Source organism: Protopterus annectens, chromosome 2.part0, assembly GCF_019279795.1.
Source record: "Protopterus annectens isolate FY-2018-M chromosome 2.part0, PAN1.0, whole genome shotgun sequence".
NCBI lineage: Eukaryota > Metazoa > Chordata > Ceratodontiformes > Protopteridae > Protopterus > Protopterus annectens.
Genome location: NC_056728.1, coordinates 565,209,328 through 565,229,194, shown reverse-complemented (window position 1 = coordinate 565,229,194; position 19,867 = coordinate 565,209,328). Strand labels below are relative to the sequence as shown.

Here is a 19,867-nt window from a genome sequence, read left to right as displayed (position 1 = left end):
TGTTCTGGCAAATTTTGTTCCTCTACCCATGCATGCCTTCTAATAACAGTGCCGGAGGCAGCAGCCCTACAAGAAGCCTCCAAGGCATCAAATCCACAGTGTAAGCCATGCTTCCCAACTTGTTCTGTGGCATGCAGTAAGTCATGTAATTCCTTATCTGCACAGGCAGAAATGGAAGTAAGCTTTTGTTTTAAAACAGACAAGAAAAATTGCTGGTATTTCAGCATATGAAACTGACCGTTTAAAGCCCTAATAGATAAAGTAGCAGAAGTGTACACTTTTTTGCCCCATCTTTCTAAAGATCTAGAATCCTTTTCAGTGGGAATGGGGTTTTTGGCAGAAGCGGCCTTAACTCCCTTAGGACCCTGAGAAATGGTTTCAGGGTCAGCAGAAGGGTTCTTGTATAAAAACTGGTGGGAATCAGGAACCCTGTAATATCTATCAGGCTTAACAGGAGCAGGAGGAAAAGAGTCAGGGGTCAAGTTAGCCTCCGAAAAAGCAACATCCACAATATCCAAAACAGGAGGAATAACCAGGGGTCTATGCTGGGGGAGAAGAAGAAAATCCCTTAGTCTTTTCTTAGATTCTGAATACTCCTGTCCTTCCCAGTAGAAATGTTCCCTCATTTCATGCAAAGTTTCCCCAAAAGAGAAATCCTCAGGGGGAGAAGCTGAAGGAATGGATTCCTCAGCATCAGAATCCTCATAAGGAGGGAAAGAATATTCCTGGTCAGAAGAAGTAACTGAAGAAACAGAAGCCTGATCAGAGGAATCATAATAAACATCCTGCCTTGGCCTTTTATCTGGAGGGGGATGTGAACCCCTAATCATAGTAAGTAAATCCTCCGCCATCTTGAGTAACTGTTTCTGTGACTTGGGAGCCGGTTCAGAAGAGGCCTGTGTTGTAGTCTTTGATTTAGAAGGAGTCTTTGCCTTTGTCTTTGGCTTTGCCTTTATTAGAAGCGGAGTATGCCTGAAAACCCCTTCGGAAGCCGGTACCTGCACAGTGGCTCCGGACCCATCCGAAGGAGCATTGTCTGAAGGTCCTACAATAGAAATATTCAAAGGCCTGGTTGGCTCCTCATGAGAGTCCGTTTCAGCCATCGGTTCTGAAATGGCCGACGACAGGGGCTGCAAAAGCGCCTCACTGACGACGGCCGAACCTGAAGATGGCTCTGCTTGTGCGCTATCGTCAGATTTGGACCTCAGAGGCCTGTCTTTATCCTTGCGACGTTTGTGAACTCCTGCAGCCGGAACTGTATCTGACGACATTTTGTAGTTAAAGCACCTACCGAAGTAATGAAAAGCAAAATCGTACCTTCGTTTAATTGTACGCTGATTGAATCTAGCACAAAACCGACAACTAGCTACGTCGTGGTCAGGGCCTAAGCAAGGAATACAGTAAGAATTAAAATTTTTATGAGGTATTTGCTTCCCACATGAAATACAAGTATTAACTTTTTCTGACATCGGACTGGAGCAAGAAAAAGTTTCCCCAACGGGGTACTTAGCTTTGAGTGGAGAAGAAAGTCTTCGGACTGAAGTTTATCAGAAAAAATAGTCAGGAGTCAGCCGACCGGCTCTTGCGAACTGCTATCACTGCACGGCAAGAAAGACTGGAGAAGATGGCGTCGGCTGTCAGCTTTGTACTCCTGGCGCTCTGACGTCAGGGAGCATGGTTGAACAGCTGACGCCGGACCCAGACTTTGGGATTCTGGCCGACCGAGGACTGCCTGCCGGCAGGGGAGAACCCTACAGTCATGACTGCAACAGTGAAACACGATGAACATCCAGCAACGAGGGACGTCATGGTCTGGGCCTATACAAGTGATGCGGTAAGAATGAAAGTCTCTGTGTGGGATCTGCTTTCCACAGGCGAGACAATTGTTAACTTTTTCGGACATCAGTTAGAGCAGGAAAAATGTGTCCCCAGTGGGGTACTTCGCTTTAGACATTTTCTGCTGAAAATCAACTTCTGGTAGCGACCAACTGGCACTCGTGCGAAATGCTTCTGCTATGGGCTCCACGGCAAGAAAGACTGATGTAATGACAGCAGTTGCCTTGCTTTACAGCACTGATGACCTGACATCAGACTACAGGCGGCGGCAGGCGGCGCACAAAAAACATGGAGCCTGATATTCGGGCCGACCAAGGGCTATCACAGCAGGGATAACCCCACAGGTGATGACTGCAACAGTGAAATATGAAGAAAATCTCCTATTTGTTTCCTGCATCCTGAAAAACTGCCTCATCGTCCTGTCCATATCGGCTTTGGTTAGGCTCTTGGAAGATCGAATGGTTGTGGCCATGAATGAGTGTCTTGAGTGGTGCTGAGGAGACTGTGCCAAAAAGAGGGATAGGAGCCGACAGGTAATCGGACTCAGCAATAATTGAGGCGAATGAATCAGTTGTAATTTATCAGATCTAGGCTTTGGATCTGAAGCAGTCAGATCTAACTTTCTGGCTTGTTTAAGAGGAGGATCTGATAACGGAACCGAAGTAGCAGACATTGCCAAACCCAGAGACCTTTTACAAGACTCATTTGTATGAGAATTTCATTTTTTGTCTAAACTTTTGATTATTTGAGCCCTACAGGTTGTAGATGCAGGTTTAGAGGGCAGCAAGCCCCTAAGTATTAACTTATTCTTATGGTTGATTAAAGCATGAGTATTAAACCATTCACAAACATCACAGTCAGGGACCAGGAGAGAAGGCCGTAAGCAATACACTCACTTTGAATGTGCGTTTGAACTTCAGGGACCACTCGTGAGGCATGAGAATAGTCCTGCTCAATTTGTTTGCTATCACACTGGAACTTCCCGGAATGTGCATTGCTACGAGAAAGTGGTTGGAAGAAAACTGCCCATTTCCACACTCAAGTGCCTCTCAACATAATGGATATGATTTTGTTCCTCCTTGTTTGTTGATGTACCTGACCACTGACATGTCTGTTCCAATTGCAACTGTTCCTAGAGGAGGGGAATGCTTGCAATGCTAACAGCACTGCCCTCATCTCTAGAGTACTGATGTGCAGGTTGGTCTCAAGTGGGGATCATGTGCCTTGAACTGTCTTTCCCACATAATGTCCCCCCACCCTATCTGGGAAGCATCTGTGGTCACTATGGCTTGGGGATGAGGTAGAATGAAAGGTCGGCCCAGGAGAATCTGATCTGAATGAAGCCACCATTTAAGGTCTTGTTTGCAGAGAATGCTTACTAAAATTTGATAAGACATTGGTTGGCGAGTCAGAGACCACTGTGTTGCTAGTAACCACTGTAGTATTCACATGTGAAACCTTGCTAAAGGAACCAGAGTGATTGTGGCATCTACTGAACCTAAGGTTTGAAGAATTAATCTTGCTGGGACTCATTTTGAATGATCTGTCTCACCAGAGCCCTGATGCTTAGTAGTCTTTCTGGAGGAAGAGAAGCTATTCCTGAGACTGTGTTTAGTTGTGCCCCTACGAAATCCAGACATTGTGTGTGTTGCAGCTTGGATTTTTTGAGATTTATTGAAATGCCTAGGGATGTGCAAACAGACAAGGTATAACCTCTTCCCATTTCTAAGTGATGCCTGGTGGTAGCAGTGAGGAGCCAGTGGTCGGGACATTGGAATACTCAAAAACCTTGCAGTCTGAGATGAGCTGCAACTACTGCCATGCATTTGGTAAACACCCTGGGGGCTGTGGTGAGTCCAAAGGGCAGTGCTCTGAACTGGTAGTGACTGGTTCCTAGCCAGAACCATAGAAACCTTCTGGAGATTTTTTCCATCTTTATGAGGTAATAAGTATCCATGAGGTCTACCAAGCACATAGTCACCTTTTTCTAGGAAAGGAAGTATGGCTTGTACCGAAGCCATCCGGAATTTGGTTTGGTGGACTGATTAGTTGAATCAGCTGAGATAAAAAAAAAGGTCTCCAGTCCCCTGCTTTTTTGGGCACTAAAAAAAATCTTGAATAAACTCCAGATCCCATCTGGTCTGGTGGGACTTTTTGAATGACTCTTGTCTAGCAGCTTTGGATTTCTAAAGCTGCTACCTCTCTTTGATTGGGTGGAACATCTCAGAGTTTTTTCTGAGGTTTGGGGTTCATGAACAATGGAATTTGGTAGCTTCTGGTTATTCCATGCACCCATTTGTCCAAAGTTATTATTTGCCAGGCTGATAGGTGAACATATAATCGTCCCCCGACTGCCTCCAGAGGATCAGACATCCATTCAGGGATGCTGATAGGAAGTGCCAGAGAAGGATTCTCTGGACCCCTGACTTTGCGGTCCGTTACGGCCCCTAGGGGCAGCATCTTCCATTGTTTCCCCCTCTGCCCCGGGGGAAATCTTTGCCACACGAGTCATAGAAAGGACCATTGGATTTCTTGAACCAGTCTCCCACTCCTCTGATTACTTGAGTAGGGTCGCTGAGGGGTAGAGAAACGGATGCCCACGGCAGATAGGGTATTGCCATCCTCCTCACTTCTGGTCAGAGTTTTCTTAACTTCTGGGCCAAAAAGGGTAGATCTGTCAGAGTGCACTGATGAATGATGCTTTGAATGGCTCCACAAAGTCACATAAGTGCATCCAGGAATGCAGTCTGATGGCTATAGCTGAACCCGCAGCTCTGGACATTCCTTTGGCTGCATGTGCTATGAGCCTCATGGACAAACTGGAGGTGGATTTGAGGGTCGCAAGCTGGGAGGAGACCTTATTCTGAACGTCCACAGCTAATGCTACTGCCAGAGTTAGAAAGTTCCTTAAGTCTCTTTGTAACCTGGTGAAGTGTGCCATATAGTTCGAAGACCTTAAAGCAACAGTTGAAGGGTAAACACGCTATCCGAACCTATCCAAGGTCCTACACTCCATGTTAGGAGGAAGGATAGTGCGACTCTCTTCTGAGAGGTTTTTTTTGGTGGTTGCTGCTACCACCACAGCATCAACAGGATTCCTTTGGACCAATGTGGTTCATCCTTTGGTGCAGACAAAATATGGTCAGGCCTTTTGGGAATAGGCTCTATGGTGTTTGGCATCTTCCAAGCCTGCTGAGCGATCAATTTCACCAGTTCATCAGCAGGTGGAGAAATCCAAGATGTGGAGAGTTGGGCGCGAAAAGCCTCCAGGTATACTGACTCCTCTGTGGAAGTTGTGTGGACGACCAGTCACCCCTTTGTTTCAGTACTTCAAGGATGTCTCTGAAAGAAAAATATTCAGGGGGTTACTTTGGAGAACCTTCACTTTCATCAAAGTCAGCATCTTTGGTGTAAGACTCCTCTGGGTAGTCGAGGTGCTTCCTCTTGCACTTCCTCTTCACAGGGACTTCTTCAGGGGGGAAGTTCCGGAGAAGTTTCCTAAGAGGTAACCCACCAGGGTAGGTGTTACCTGGGGGTTTTGCACCCTCTGTCCGGGGGATGAGGTCAATGGCAGCTCCGGTCAAGAGGAAGGGGGAGATATTTGTCCCGACAGAGAAGGCAACAACTGAGAATCCCCAAGGGATAATGCCTTCTTCATGATATGGAAGGCAGCCCCCCCCCCCCCTCATAGAGGGGAGTGGGAGCTCGGAACCGAAAAACACTACTTCGGAAAGTACAGTTGTGTACACTTACCATAAATGTAGATGTTAGAGTGTATTCACTGTTGCAGTCATCACATTTGGGTTATCTGCTTGCAGTAGCCCTCATCGGCCCGATTATCGAAGTCTTGGGTTCTGTGTCGGTTGCTGTCATCTTCCATGACGTCAGGGGTATAAAGCATACAGCCGACACCACTACATCAGTTTTTCTTGCCCCAGATGTCAGATGTCCCCACAAAGGGAAGCAATTATATACAAGGTTACACCTCCAACGAAAAAGCTAATACACCAAAAAGCCTTAAGTATAGTAAACAAGAACAGAGGTATAGTCAATAGAAGTCAGGGGGCTGGAGGGAGGGTAACCAGGACTGCAACAGTGAATACACTGTAACATCTACATTTATGGTAAGTGTACACAACTGTACTATGTTCTTCGTATTTCACTATTGCATTCATCACATCTGGGTAGATTCCCAAAGCTAAGGATGGGAGGAGGTAAATAGATAGCATTAGGACCAGCTATAAGGCCCTGCAAGACTGCAGTGGCAAAACCAGCTCTGGATTTAGAAAAAAAATGGCAAGTTGGTGAAGGTATGTACAGAACTCCAGGTAGGGGCTTCTAGGATGTCCCAGATAGGGACACCTCTGAGAAAGGCTGTAGAGGTAGATGCAGCTCTGGTTGAATGTGGTCTTATCCCCTGTGGGGTAGGATTTCCATAATGCTTATAGCAGAAATTAATGCAATGGCCTATCCACTTAGAAATGATTTGCTTTGAAATGGCCTTCCCCTCTGCCCCTGCAGCAAATGTAACCAGCAGCTGTTCAGATTTCCTGAGAGGCTTAGTCTTGTCCAAGTAAACTAAGCTGTCTGTGCACATCCAAGGAGTGCAGCATTCATTCCCCTTTATTCTGTGGATTAGAAAAGAAGGTTGGCAAACGAACAGACTGATTAAGGGCCACACTTGTTACCACCTTGGGCATGAAGGAGGGATTGGTCCTAAGGGACACCTTGTCAGCATGAAAGATGATGAAAGGCTCCGCCTGCCATGAGGGCCTGTAATTCAGACACACTTCTTGCTGAAGTGATGGCTAGAAAGAAGGCTGTTTACCAATAAAGGAATTTCAACTCTGCATTTGCAGCTGGCTCAAAGGGAAGTAAAGTGAGCTTTTCCAATACAAAGTTTAAAGGTCTCAGGGCTGGAGAAGGGGCTCTCCTGGGTGGTCTTAAGTTTTTGGCCCCTCTGAGGAATTGCTTCAGCAGTGGATGAGAGAAGAGGGGTGGTTCTGTGTTGTAATGAGATGAAATAGCTGAGGCATGAATTTTAATGGAGAAAAAGGAAAGGCCCTTGTGCATCTCAGTTAAGTACTGAAGAATATGAGGTAAAATAAATGGGCATTGCTGTGCCCATCCCCTGAGTTTGGCTCCAGGAACAGAATCTTTTCCATTTTTCAGCATAGGATTTTCTAGTACTAGGCCTCCTTGCCTCCAGGATGACATCCATCACTTGCTTACTGAGGGATGGTAACAGAGAGATCAAGTAATTAGCCAGGCTACCAGGTTCAGGGTTTGAAGTTGTGGGTGCAGAATCTGGCCCTCCTGCTGGGACAGCAGGGCAGGGGTCTGAGGCATGTGCCATGCTGCCAGCAGTGACAGTGCGCAAGAGGGGGTACCAGTGCTGGCGTGGCCAGTCTGGTGCAATCAGTATTGTCCTTGGTTTGTCCTGTTTGATCTTTAGTAGTACCTAGGAGAGGAGAGGCAGAGGGGGGGGGGCATAAACTGATAAGTTTTTCCAGGTGGACAGGGCATCCACTTTCCAAGCCAGTTTGTGGGGAGTCCTCATGCAGAATTTGTCCAATTGGTAGTTCTGGGGGGAGACAAACAGGTCTATTGCTGGGCTCCCCCATTTGTTTCTCAACATGTTGAATATCTTTGGCTCCAGTTTCCACTTGTGTGGGTCCATGAGATTTCTGCTTAGGTCATCTTCCAGTGTATTTAGCTTTGCTGGCAGGAATTGAGCCTGTAGGTGCACTTGGTAGCTCAAGGCTGTGTTCCACAGAGCCATGGCTAGTCTGCAGAGAGGGTATGAGTGGGTTCCCCCCTGCTCAATACAACGTAACAGTGATGTTACTCGTCTTTACCAATAATTGCCCTGGAAGAATGTTGAAGGCTGTCAGAGCATTCTGTACAGCTAACATTTCTTTTTGATTGATATGCAGGTGCATTTGACTTGGGTTCCATTTGCCCTGAATGCACTTCCCTGCCAGGTGAGCCCCCCATGCATAGTCTGATGAGTCTGTTGTTAGGGTTTGGGCGGAAGGTTGTAGAGTGAATGGTAGTTCCTTGTTTTCTTGGCAGGCCTCTGTCCACCAAATGAAATCTAACCATAGGCAAGGTATGATAGGAATCATTGCTTCTAGATCCTGAGAATGCTGGCACCATAGGCATTTTAGACACCACTGTAGTTTCCTCATATGCAGTCTTGCATATGGAATTAGTAGAATGCATGAGGTCATGAACCCAAAAGGCTTGCAGTATTTGCCTTGCAGATAGGGTCTTTGTGGCCACTAGTTTGAAGTAAGTTGTCAAATGAATGTTTCTCTGGCGTGAGGAAAGCCATCTCGGAAGCTGTGTTCAAGCTTGCTCCCAGGAATATAATTTGTTGACAGGGTACCAGCTGTGATTTCTTTTCGTTTATGTGTACCTCAGACAAGTTAGCACCTCTTGTACAAATGCCAGATGATTCAAAAGTATGTCCTGGCTTTCTGCCTGAATTAGACAATCGTCCAGGTATGGGTATATTTGAATATTTCTTTGCCTGCAAAATGCAATGACTGGAGCTAGCCACTTTGTGAATACCCTGGGCACAGTAGATAAGCCAAAGGGCAGTGTAGAGAACTGATAGTGCATGCAGCCTGCCTTGAAGCGTAGGTATCTTCTGCAAGATTCCATGATTGGGATGTGCAGGTAGGCTTCCTTTAAATTCAGCGTTGCCAACCAGGCATCTTTGCCTATCATGGGAAGCAACTGAAGAGTTAGCATCTTGAATTTTGGAATCACCAAAAAGGTGTTTAGGAAAGAAAGGTCCAGGAAAGGAAGTCATGAGTTGCCTTTTCTGGGTACCAGGAAAAGTCTTGAGTAGAACCCTTGTCCCTATTCCTCTTCTGGTAGAGTCTGAATAGCCTCTAATCTTAAGAGAGAGAGTACTTGCTTTTGAGCCTCTGCCACTGATTTGGGGGCAGATCTGGCCAACCCGTGTGGGGTTGGTAATGTGTGGAAGTGAAATCTGTATCCTTGGGAAACTATGTTTAAAACCCATTTGTCCTGGGTAACGAGTTCCCAGTTTTTTGCTTGCAGAGCAATCTTTACCCCCTAAAGGAGCAGTCAGTTGATAAGTGCTTGGAAGTTTTAAAGTTAAGTTATTGAGACAGCTTACCATAGGGTGGAGTCTTACTACCCCCCGATTTGGAAGTGGAAGCCCCCCACTGCTTAGTCCTGTGCGTACCCTGGGACTGAAGCCTGGTTGTTCTGCTGGTTCTGGGTTTGAGCTGAGAAGGCCTGGAAGAGGCAGGAAAGGACCAGTTTTTTGAGGGCCAATGCCTACTAAATCTTGGAGGTTGCACTTGTATGAGATCTTTAACAGTTTGCATAGATTTAGTTTTTTCCTCCATCTTTTTAAGAACTTCTTCTGTTTTGTTGCCAAACAGGCGGTCCTGATTTAAGGGAGCATCCAGCAATTTAGTTTCAACATGAATTGGCAAAGACTGCTCCTTAAGCCAAGCATGCCTTCTAAGTACAGACCCAGTGACAACAGCCCTGCAAAATGCCTCTAGTGAATCAAAACCACATTGGAAAGTATGTTTTCCAACCTGTTCAGCAGAATGCATTAAATCCTGTAAATCCTTATTTTCAGCACAATCAGGAATCAACATAATTGCCTGTTTAAGCAATCCAATAATATGCTGCTGATACTTTAACATATGAAACTGGCAATTTAAGGCCCTGATGGTCAAGGTTGCAGAGGTGTATACCTTCTTACCCCATCTATCCAGGGCCCTGGAATCTCTATCAGAGGGGGTAGGATTTCTGGCAGTAGTAGCCTTAATGCCCTTGGTTCCCTGTGAAATGGTCTAAGGATCCGCAGTACGATTTTTAAAGAGAAACTTGTGAGAATCAGGAATCCTGTAATATCTATCAGGTTTCCTGGGAGCAGAAGGTAAAGAGTCAGGGGCCAAGGTAGATTCCAAAAAGGCATCATCAACAATGTCCAGCACAGGAGGGATAGCTAAAGGCCTCTGTTGGGGCAAGAGTAAGAAATCTCTAAGCCTCTTTTTAGAATCAGAGTAATCCTGGCTTTTCCAGTGAAAATGCTCCCTAACCGTATGCAAGGTTTCACCAAAAGAAAAATCCTCTGGGGGAGAAGCAGAGGGAACAGAGTCCTCTGCATCAGAATCCTCATAGGTGGATAAGGGTAAATCCTTGTCATCAGAGGAGACAGAAATTTCAGAATCCTGGTCATAAGTATCATAAGCAAATTCAGTCCGAAGTCTCTTAGAATGGGAAGGTTGGCTTCACCTGATTAAAGTAATAAGGTCTTCAGCCATTCTTATCATTTGTTTTTTAGGCATAGAGGCCTGGCCATGCGGTCTGGTCGTCTGTTTCCTAGGCATGGTTCGAGTTTTAGGCCTTGAAGAAGATGGCGTTGGTTTAATATGCAAGTTAGTAGGCTTGAATACACCCTCACAAGCCAGTGCCTGCACAGCGGCTCCGGACCCATCCAAGATACAGACATCCGCAGTTTCCAGAGTTGAAGCATCTCCTGGCATACTGGACTCCGACTGGGTCTTAGTAGAGGCCTGCGAATCTGAAGTAGTGGGTATCAGGGGCTTGAGTACCGGCGAACTGGTGACTAGCTTAGGAGAAGCGTCGTCGGCAGCTTTGGACATAGGCGGCCTGTCTCTGTCTTTATCTTTGCATTTTTTCGGAATGTCAGCAGTCGGGTGGCTTACCAAAGACATATCTGGATAATTGAACAGAGTACCATATTTAGAAGCGAAAATATACCAACGAATAGTTTGAGGTTTAAATAAGGCACAAAACCGACAGCGAGGGACGTCATGGTTAGGGCCTAGGCAAGGAATACAGTACGAATGAAAATCTTTATGAGGTATTTGCTTTCCACAAGAAATACAATTATTGACTTTACTGACATCCGTTTAGAGCAAGAAAATGTTTCCCCAATGGGGTACTTAGCTTTAGTTGAAGACTTCGGTTCTGAAACTCGAAAACGAAAATTTCAGGAGTCGGCCGACAGGCACTTGCGAACTGCTTCTGCTTTGGGCACCGCACAGCAAGAAAGACTGATATAATAGCATCAGCTGCATGCTTTATACCCGACTACCTGACATCACAGAAGATGAGACCGCAACCAACGCAGGACCAAAGACTTTGATAAATCAGGCCAACTGAGGGCTACTGCAAGCAGACAACCCAAATGTGATGACTGCAACAGTGAAACACAAAGAACATCTATTGAACACCTAAAAAGTAAGAAAGGGAAAGAAAATACCAATGATGGCATCAAGCGATACCACAAGGGTAAGAAAAGGGCATACTACCGATGGTAAAAGAAATACTCAATGGGTACAGCTAGTTAGATATATTAATAGTAAAACAGTGACAAATAGGAAAAAATACATAATTATCAATAAAATATAACACACCTAGCTTGAGAGCTCAGTGAAACACTGCTATATGGCTATGCGGCAAACAAGATCTGAGGTAAGAGGGAGAAGGGCATTGTGGTTAGCAGCTTAGCTCGAGAGTTTTTGGTGTATGTGAGCTTGGTATTAGGCTGACATGGTTCCGAAGAGCTCAGAACTGAACCCATCAGTGATGAATGGAAGAAGATTAACATCAGATATAATGTTTTCAACATTTTTTCACTAAATAGCATCAACCTTCATTGTCTAAGCAGAAGAAACTCAAACCCAACAGAATGAATGCAAGCAACTTAACTTATCACCACTCTCAGTTCCCACCCACTTACCTATCAAATCATGAAAAACTGTATATCTGTTATCATTCTGTGGAATGCTGTATTTTCCATTAACTATTCGAAGCTTAGCTCCATCTTCAAATGGATGTTGTCTGAAGCACATCAGATACAAGATGCATCCTAGAGCCTGAAACATAAGTCAGCATTAAAACTGTAATCACAGCCATGAATTAAACATACAAATGACCTGCAAGAAAAGTTTTTTGTAGCAGTTCATATAGTTACAATCTTCTATTAAACTGTTACTCCCATATTTTTTTTGTTAGCTTATCTTGTGTTATGTTTCCACAAGTTGCAAATGTTATGTATGGGGAGCATTACAGACTGAGTGTTTTCTTACCAAAACATACTTCGGCAAATGTTACATTGTAATGTAAACTATTGATAGAAATGTGGGAAAAAACACACACTTACTGACTACAAGCTGAATAGTTACTAGTTCAATAAGGTGCTGTACTGCTTTACTTCAAAAAGGAAGAAAACAAATGGGAAAGCCTGCCTCATGAAAGTTTCTTAGGGAAAGTATAGCTACACAGTGTGTGACAAAGCAGTAGAAAGCTTCGGCTCCAATTCATTTATTTTAGCAGACACTGTGCAAACTTTAACTCTCAACTTGTGATTAATGCTTTCTTCAGCTTCTGGTTTATTCATTACATAGCTGTTTCTATTAGCAGGTTTTCAGTTCCCACCATCCTGTTGTGTTTGTTCATCGAGGTAGATAGTACAGTTTTATACCTACCATAAATGTAGATGTTAGAGAGTATACCCTGTTGCAGTCATCACACTTGGGTTATTCTGTCGTCAGGTGGTCCTGCAGTCGGTTATCCTGTCGTCAGGCGGTTCCGCAGTCGGCCTGAATTCCAAAGTCTTGGTCTGGAGTCGGTTGCTGTTGCTTCTTCCCTGACGTCAGTGCACCAGGGGTATACAAGAGGCATCCGGCACCATTTTCTTCAGTTTTTCTTGCCCCAGATGTCAGGTGCCCCTCCAAAAGATGGTTAATAGATAGTACCAATAATAAAAGCTTAGCACAAACAAAACATCCCTCCAGCTATAAGCAAATACACCAGAAAGGTTGTATCAGATTTTAAGGTACTGAAAGGTTTTAGTTAGGTCAGAGGGGATGGAGGGAGGGTAACCTGGACTGCAGCAGGTATACACTCGAACATCTACATTTATGGTAGGTACAAAACTGTACTATGTTCATCATGTTACCCTGCTGCAGTCATCACACTTGGGTAGAATCCCAAAGCTAAGGATGGGAGGTTGAGTCAAACAGGGTTAGAGGAGGCTAGAAGGCCCTGCAAAACTGCAGTGGTGAAGCCAGCTCTAGTCTTAGAGTAAAGTGGTAAGTGATAGTGTTTGGTGAAGGTGTGTACTGAACTCCGCAGCTTCCAGAATATCCTTGGTTGGCACCCCCCTGAGGAAGGCTGTAGATGTAGCTGCTGCCATGGTGGAGTGGGGCCTTATGCTAGCAGGAACTGGTTTTCCATGGTGGGTGTAGCAAAAACGTATGCAATGTCCTATCCATTTGGAAATGGTCTGTTATGAGATCGCCTTTCCTTGTGATGCTGTAGCACAGGATACAAAAAGTTGGCCAGATTTTCTGAAAGCCTTAGTTTTATCCAAGTAGTAACGTAGTTGCCTGTGAATGTCCAAGGAATGCAAGAGTCTTTCTCCTTTGTTTTGTGGATTTGGAAAAAAGGTGGGTAAGTGGATGGTTTGATTTAGAGCCACACTGGATACCACCTTTGGCATAAAGGAGGGGTTAGTTCGTAGAGAAACTCTGTCTTGATGGAAAATGAGGAAGGGCTCTACTACCATTAGTGCCTGTAGCTCTGAGACTCTTCTGGCTGAAGTAATTGCTAGCAGCAGGGCAGTCTTCCATGATATAAACTTTAAATCAGCTGAGAAAGCTGGCTCAAAAGGTGACGGGGCGAGTTTTTCCAGAACAAAATTTAGGTCCCAAGTTGGTGCTCTCCTGGGAGGCCTAATGTTTTTTGCCCCTCTGAGATACTGTCTTAGAAGTGGATGTGAAAATAAAGGAGGATCCGTGTTGTAGTGAGCTGAAATAGCTGAGGCATGGATTTTAATAGATGAAAAAGAAAGTCCTTTGTGTAACATCTCAGTTAAATATTGTAGAATCTGAGGCATGTCCGGCTGAAGGGTATTTTGGCCTTTAGCTTGGTTCCAGGCGCAAAATCTTTTCCATTTGTCTGAGTAGTCTTTCCTGGTGCTGGGCCTCCTGGCCTCCAGAATGACATCCATAACAGTTTGTGAAAGAGGGGCTGGCTGGCTGCTTAGGTGATGTGCCATGCAGCCAAATTTAAGGTCTTGAGCTGGCTGTGTAGAATCTGACTGCCTTGCTGTGTGAGTACATGAGAAATTTGTGTTAAAATCCATGGTGGGCCCTGGGCCATGTTCCCTAGTAGTGGGTACCAGTGCTGGCATGGCCAGTCCAGGGCAATGAATATCATTCGAGGTCTCTCCATCCTGACTTTCAGCAGCACCTTTGTGAGAAGGGGCAATGGAGGAAAGGCATATACTGTCAGCATTTTCCAACTGAATGAGTGCGCGTCCACTTTCCAAGCTTGATGGTGAAATGTCCTTGAGCAAAATTTTGAAAGCTGATGGTTTTGGGGGTTGGCAAACAGGTCTATGTCTGGGCGCCTCCATTTCTGAGTTATCATTGCAAATACTTGTGGATCCAGTTTCCACTCGTGGGGATCCAAGATGTTTCTGCTTAGGTCGTCTGCCAATGTGTTCTTTTTTTCCTGGCAGGAATTGAGCTTGTAATTGAACTTGGTAAGCCAGTGCTGTGTTCCACAAGGTCATTGCTTGCCTGCATAGAGGGTAGGAGTGTGTACCCCCTTGTTTGTTTATGTACCACATTACTGTGGTGTTGTCTGTCCTTATTATAAGGTGTCCTTGATGTAAGAGGTCCTTGAAGGCTGTCAGAGCATTCTGTACAGCTAGCATTTCTTTTTGATCGATGGGCAGATTACTTTGATCTGCAGTCCATATGCCTTGAACGCACTGTCCTGCCATGTGTGCCCCCCAGGCATAGTCTGATGCATCTGTTGTCATAGTTTGCCTGGCTGGGGGTAAGGTGAAAGGCTGACTCTTGTTGAGGTGACATGCCTGTGACCACCATAGAAACTCCTGTTGAAGGCAGGGAATGAAAGGTATTATTGTTTCCAAGCTGTGGCTGTGTTGAGTCCATACGCTTTTCAGGTACCATTGTAATTTCCTCATATGCAGTTTTGCAAATGGTATTAGTAGTATACAAGATGCCATGAAGCCCAAGGCCTGCAGAATTTTTCTTGCAGGGAGTTGGGTCTTTGTTGCCATTATATTGAAGTATTGAGTTAGTTGTAGTTGTTTGTCTGGAGTCAGATAAGCCATCTGGGCCGTTGTATTCATGCTGGCACCCAGGAATGTAATTTTTTGTTAGGGCACTAGTTTTGATTTCTTTTCATTTATGGTGTACCCTAGGCAACTTAGAAGGTGTTTTACAAAGGTCATATGTTGTAAGAGAATGTCCTTGTTTTCTGCTTGGATGAGACAGTCGTCCAGGTATGGGTATATTTGAATTCCTCTTTGTCTGCAGTATGCAAGTACTGGTGCCAGGCATTTTGTGAAGACCCTGGGTGCAGTAGATAAGCCAAAGGGCAGTGCAGAGAGTTGGTAATGGGTTGAACCTGCAGTGAAACTGAGGTATCTTCTGCAATTTTGTCCGATAGGGACATGCAATTATGCCTCCTTGAGGTCCAACATTACTAGCCAAGCTTTATTGCCCAACATGGGAAGAAGCTGCTGTAGTGTTAGCATCTTGAATTTGGGTACTTGCAAGAAGGTGTTCAGAATTGAAAGGTTTAGAATTGAAAGGTCCAGAATGGGTCTCCAAGCATTGTCCTTTCTGGGGACTAGAAAGAGCCTTGAATAAAATCCTTGGCCTTGCTCCTGTGTAGGTACCAGTTGAATGGCTCTCATGTCCATGAGAGCTGTAATTTGTTTTTGTGCCTCTGCCCATTGATTTTGTGGCAAGTTTGGCATTCCTTTTATCCTTGGCAAGGTGTGGAAATGGAATCTGTATCCTTGTGAGATAATGTCTAGGACCAATTTGTCCTTTGTGACGATGCACCAGTTGTCTATAAAAAATGCTAATTTTCCTCCCAAGGGAGCTGCCAAGAGATTTTTGCTTGGCAGTTTGAGGTTTAAGTCATTGTGTTTGTCTTCTAGTAGTTTGGGACCTGTCTTCTCCTCCCTTCTGTGTTGAAGTGCCCCATTGGTGAGGTTTGTAAGGGATTTGTGCTTGTCCTCTGCCCCTTGGGAGTCTGTATTTACCCCTCTGTGGTCTGTCAGAAGCTGGAAAGGACCAATTTTTTGCTGGCCAATTTCTGCTGAAGCGTGGGGGTTGAACCTGTAAGAAATCTTTGACCGTCTGCATAGATTTTGCCTTATCCTCCATTTTAAGACCTCTTCTGCTTTAACCCCAAATAAGACATCCTGTATGGGTGCATCTAGTAACTTTGCTTTAACATGATCAGGCAGAATTTGTTCCTTTAACCAAGCATGCCTACGTATAACAGACCCAGTAACAGCTGCTCTACAGGAAGCTTCCAAGGAATCAAATCCACATTGTAAAGTATGTTTGCCCACCTGTTCAGCTGCATGCAACAGATCCTGCATTTCTTTGAATTCAGACTGTTTAGGGTGCAAGCTCATCTTTTGTTTTATTTGAGACATTAGGAATTGCTAGTATTTCAGCATGTGAAATTGACAACTGAGTGCTCTCATAGCTAGAGTAGCTGAGGTGTAAACCTTCGTCCCCCACTTATCTAGTGCTCTGGAGTCCCTTTCAGAGGGTACAGGATTTTTAGCCATAGATGCCTTAGCCCCTTTGGGACCCTGGGAGATAGTCTCTGGGTCAGCAACAGGGTTTTTGTAAAGGAATTTGTGTGAGGCAGGCACTCTATAATATCTATCTGGTTTGGCTGTAGCAGAAGGCAGAGAATCTGGATTTAGACTAGATTCTAAGTAATCATCATCCACAATGTCTAAAACTGGAGGGTAGCAAGTGGTCTGTGCTGGGGGAGTAAAAGAAACTCTCGAAGTCTTTTCTTTGAGTCTGAGTAGTCCTGACATTCCCAGTGGAAATGTTCCCTCATGGTATGTAAGGTTTCCCCAAAGGAATAGTCTTCAGGGGGAGAAGCTGAGGGAAAGGCCTTTTGTCTGGGGGGGGGGGGGGGGGGTGTTGGGAACCCCTGATTAAAGAAATCAAATCTTCAGCCATTTTAAGCATCTGTTTCTTAGGCATGCGGCCTTGAACCGGAGACTGATGTGCAGTCTTTTTTGGTTTTACAGGAGTCTTAAGCTTAGCATAAGATTTTATGGTGAGAGTAGTCTGTCTGAAGACACCTTCTGTAACCGAAGGTATTTCCGCAGCGCCGGCTTCTCCTTCTGCAATGTTGTCGGTCGGGCCTAAAGAAAATGGCTGCGTCGGCGTAGAACTCTCTGCTTGAGAATCCGAAGCGGTCTGGGGTTCCAATTCTGCGGTCATCAGGGGCTGCGTAGGTGCCTCACTGAAAACCAGAGAACCGCCGACCAGCCCAGCCAAGGCCTCGGAGTCTGGCTTGGATCTAGGCTGCCTGTCTTTATCTTTGCGTTTTTTATGCACACCGGTAGTCGGCTGCTCCAACGGCATAGTGTAATTAAATTTCCTACCGAAGTAGTGTTGTGCAAAATCAAAGAGTTGCTTTGTAGTTCGCTTATTGAACCTAGCACAAAACAAAGTACAGTTTTCTACCTACCATAAATGTAGATGTCCGAGAGGTATGCATCTTCAGTCCTAACAAATGGGTTGTCCTGCGTCAGGCAGCCCTTCGGTCGGCCGGATTCCAAAGTCTGGGTCTGGCCTCGGCTGATGTCGCACTTCACCCGACGTCACTGCTGCTGTCAATTGGGTATAAAGGCATCAGCCGACGCCATTTTCCTCTGTTTCTTGCCCCAGATGCCAGGTGCCCTCTAGGAAGGCTAAATTTGGATAAATGCAAATGATTCCAAACAGTAGACAGCAAACAAAAAATAAACATGTATGTACATATATACAAACAAATACACCATAATAGATTCCCCCAGCTAGCTACAAGATGGGCAAATACCCTAGGAGTACCACAGAGGGGAAGGAGGGTGGGTAATCCTGACTACAGATGCATACCTCTCTGACATCTACATTTATGGTAGGTACAAAACTGTACTATGTCCTTCAAGGATGCATCGTGCAGTCCTAACAAATGGGTAGAATACCATAGCCAAACTGGGGGAGGAGGCACTAAGAAGATTATGGTGTAGTTAAGATCCCTTGCAAAACAGCAGTGGCAAAACCTGCTCGGGATCTGGAGTATAAAGGCAGATTATAATGCTTGGCAAATGTATGCACGGAGCTCCAAGTAGCAGCCTCTAAAATTTCTTTGGTAGCCACTCCTCGTAAGAAAGCTGTAGTAGTGGCTGTAGCCCTTGTGGAGTGAGGTCTGATGTTTTCTGGAGTTGTCTTCCCATGAAAGGAGTAACAAAATCTAATGCAATTTCCTATCCATTTTGAGATTGCTTTTCCTTCCATTCCTGCTGCATATGCTACCAGAAGCTGGTCAGTTTTTCTATTGTTCTTGGTTCTGTCCAGGTAGTAGCGCAATTGCCTGTGTACATCCAAGGTGTGCAGTAGTCTTTCCCCCCTGTTCTGTGGGTTGGGGAAGAATGTTGGTAGGTGGATTGCTTGGTTCAATGATACCCTGGAGACCACCTTTGGCATAAAAGTAGGGTTAGTTCTCAAGGACACTTTATCCTGATGGAAGATAAGGAAGGGCTGTACTGCCATTAATGCCTGTAATTCAGAAACCCTTCTTGCTGAAGTGATTGCAAGCAGGAAAGCAGTTTTCCAAGATAAGTACTGTAATTCTGCTGTTGCTGCTGGTTCAAAAGGGGGAAGTGTTAACTTTTCCAGCACAAAGTTGAGGTCCCATGTAGGCAGAGGTGGCTTCCTTGGAGGCTTTACATTTTTAATTCCTCTCAAACTGCCTGAGAAGAGGATGAGAGAAGACTGGAGGATCCATGTTGTATTCTGCTGAAATTGCTGATGCATGAATCTTGATGGAGGAGTAAGACAGGCCATTGTGGAAAAGCTCTGCTAAATATTCCAGGATGTTAGCTATGTTTGCCAATGATACATTTTCTCCTTTTGCTGCACTCCAAATGAGGTATCTTTTCCATTTTGCTGAATAAGTCTTCCTTGTGGAGGGTCTGCGAGCCTCCAGGATAATGTCTTTAACCCTCTGAGATAATTCTGGGTTATTTTGTTTCATGTAAGATTCCAAGCAGCTAGCTGCAGTGTTTTCAAGTTTGGATGCAGGATCTTGAAGTTGTTCTGTGTTAGCAGCAGAGGAACTAGAGGTAGAGGCCATGCGTGTGTCCGAGACATACTTCTCAGAAGTGGGTATCAATGCTGCCTCGGCCAGTCTGGAGCTATCAGTATGATCCTTGGGTGATCTTCTTTGATCTTCAGTAGCACTTTGTGCATCAAAGGTAGAGGTGGGAATGCATATGCTGTTAGGTTTTCCCAACTGAAGGATAGGGAGTCCACCTTCCAAGCAAGTGGGTGGTATGTCCTTGTGCAGAATTTTCTCAATTGGTGGTTGTGTGGGGATGCAAACAGGTCTATTTCTGGTAGCCCCCATTTCTCTGTAATGGTTTTGAAGATGTCCGGATGCAGCATCCATTCGTGGGCATCCGTGGTAGTTCTGCTTAATGTGTCTGCTAATATATTTTCTTTTCCTGGCACAAATAAGGCCTGGAGCTGAATGTTGAGGTTCAGGGCCACATTCCACAGGTCCATTGCCATCCGGCATAGAGGATATGAATGTGTGCCTCCCTGCGTGTTGATATACCACATAACTGTGGTGTAGTCCGTCCTTATCAGCAAATGACCCTGTTGAAGAAACGGTCTGAATGTCTGAATTGCCTGTTTCACTGCCAGCATCTCTTTTTGATTTATGTGTAGGTTCAGCTGGTCCTGTGCCCATAGGCCTTGTATACACTTGTCTGCCATGTGTGCCCCCCAACCGAGGTCTGAGGCGTCCGTGGTGATAGTCTGGCTTGGGTGAGGGCTGTGGAAAGGCAGTCCTTTGTTCAACTGACAGGCCTGAGCCCACCACAGGAATTCTTGCTTCAGGCATGGAATTATTGGAATTTGTGTTTCTAGGC

At 45.1% G+C, this 19,867-nt stretch overlaps 1 protein-coding gene across 2 annotated transcripts in view; it reads right to left on the bottom strand.

Annotated features, from left to right (window-relative positions):
- Positions 1-19,867, bottom strand: part of GAK (cyclin G associated kinase) — a 2,484,892-nt gene that overhangs the window by 1,725,901 nt on the left and 739,124 nt on the right. For both annotated transcript variants that reach the window (XM_044060934.1, XM_044060933.1), the window contains exon 8: positions 11,603-11,738. In XM_044060934.1, coding sequence (XP_043916869.1) covers positions 11,603-11,738 — 136 coding nt within the window. The remainder of the gene's footprint in view (positions 1-11,602; positions 11,739-19,867) is intronic.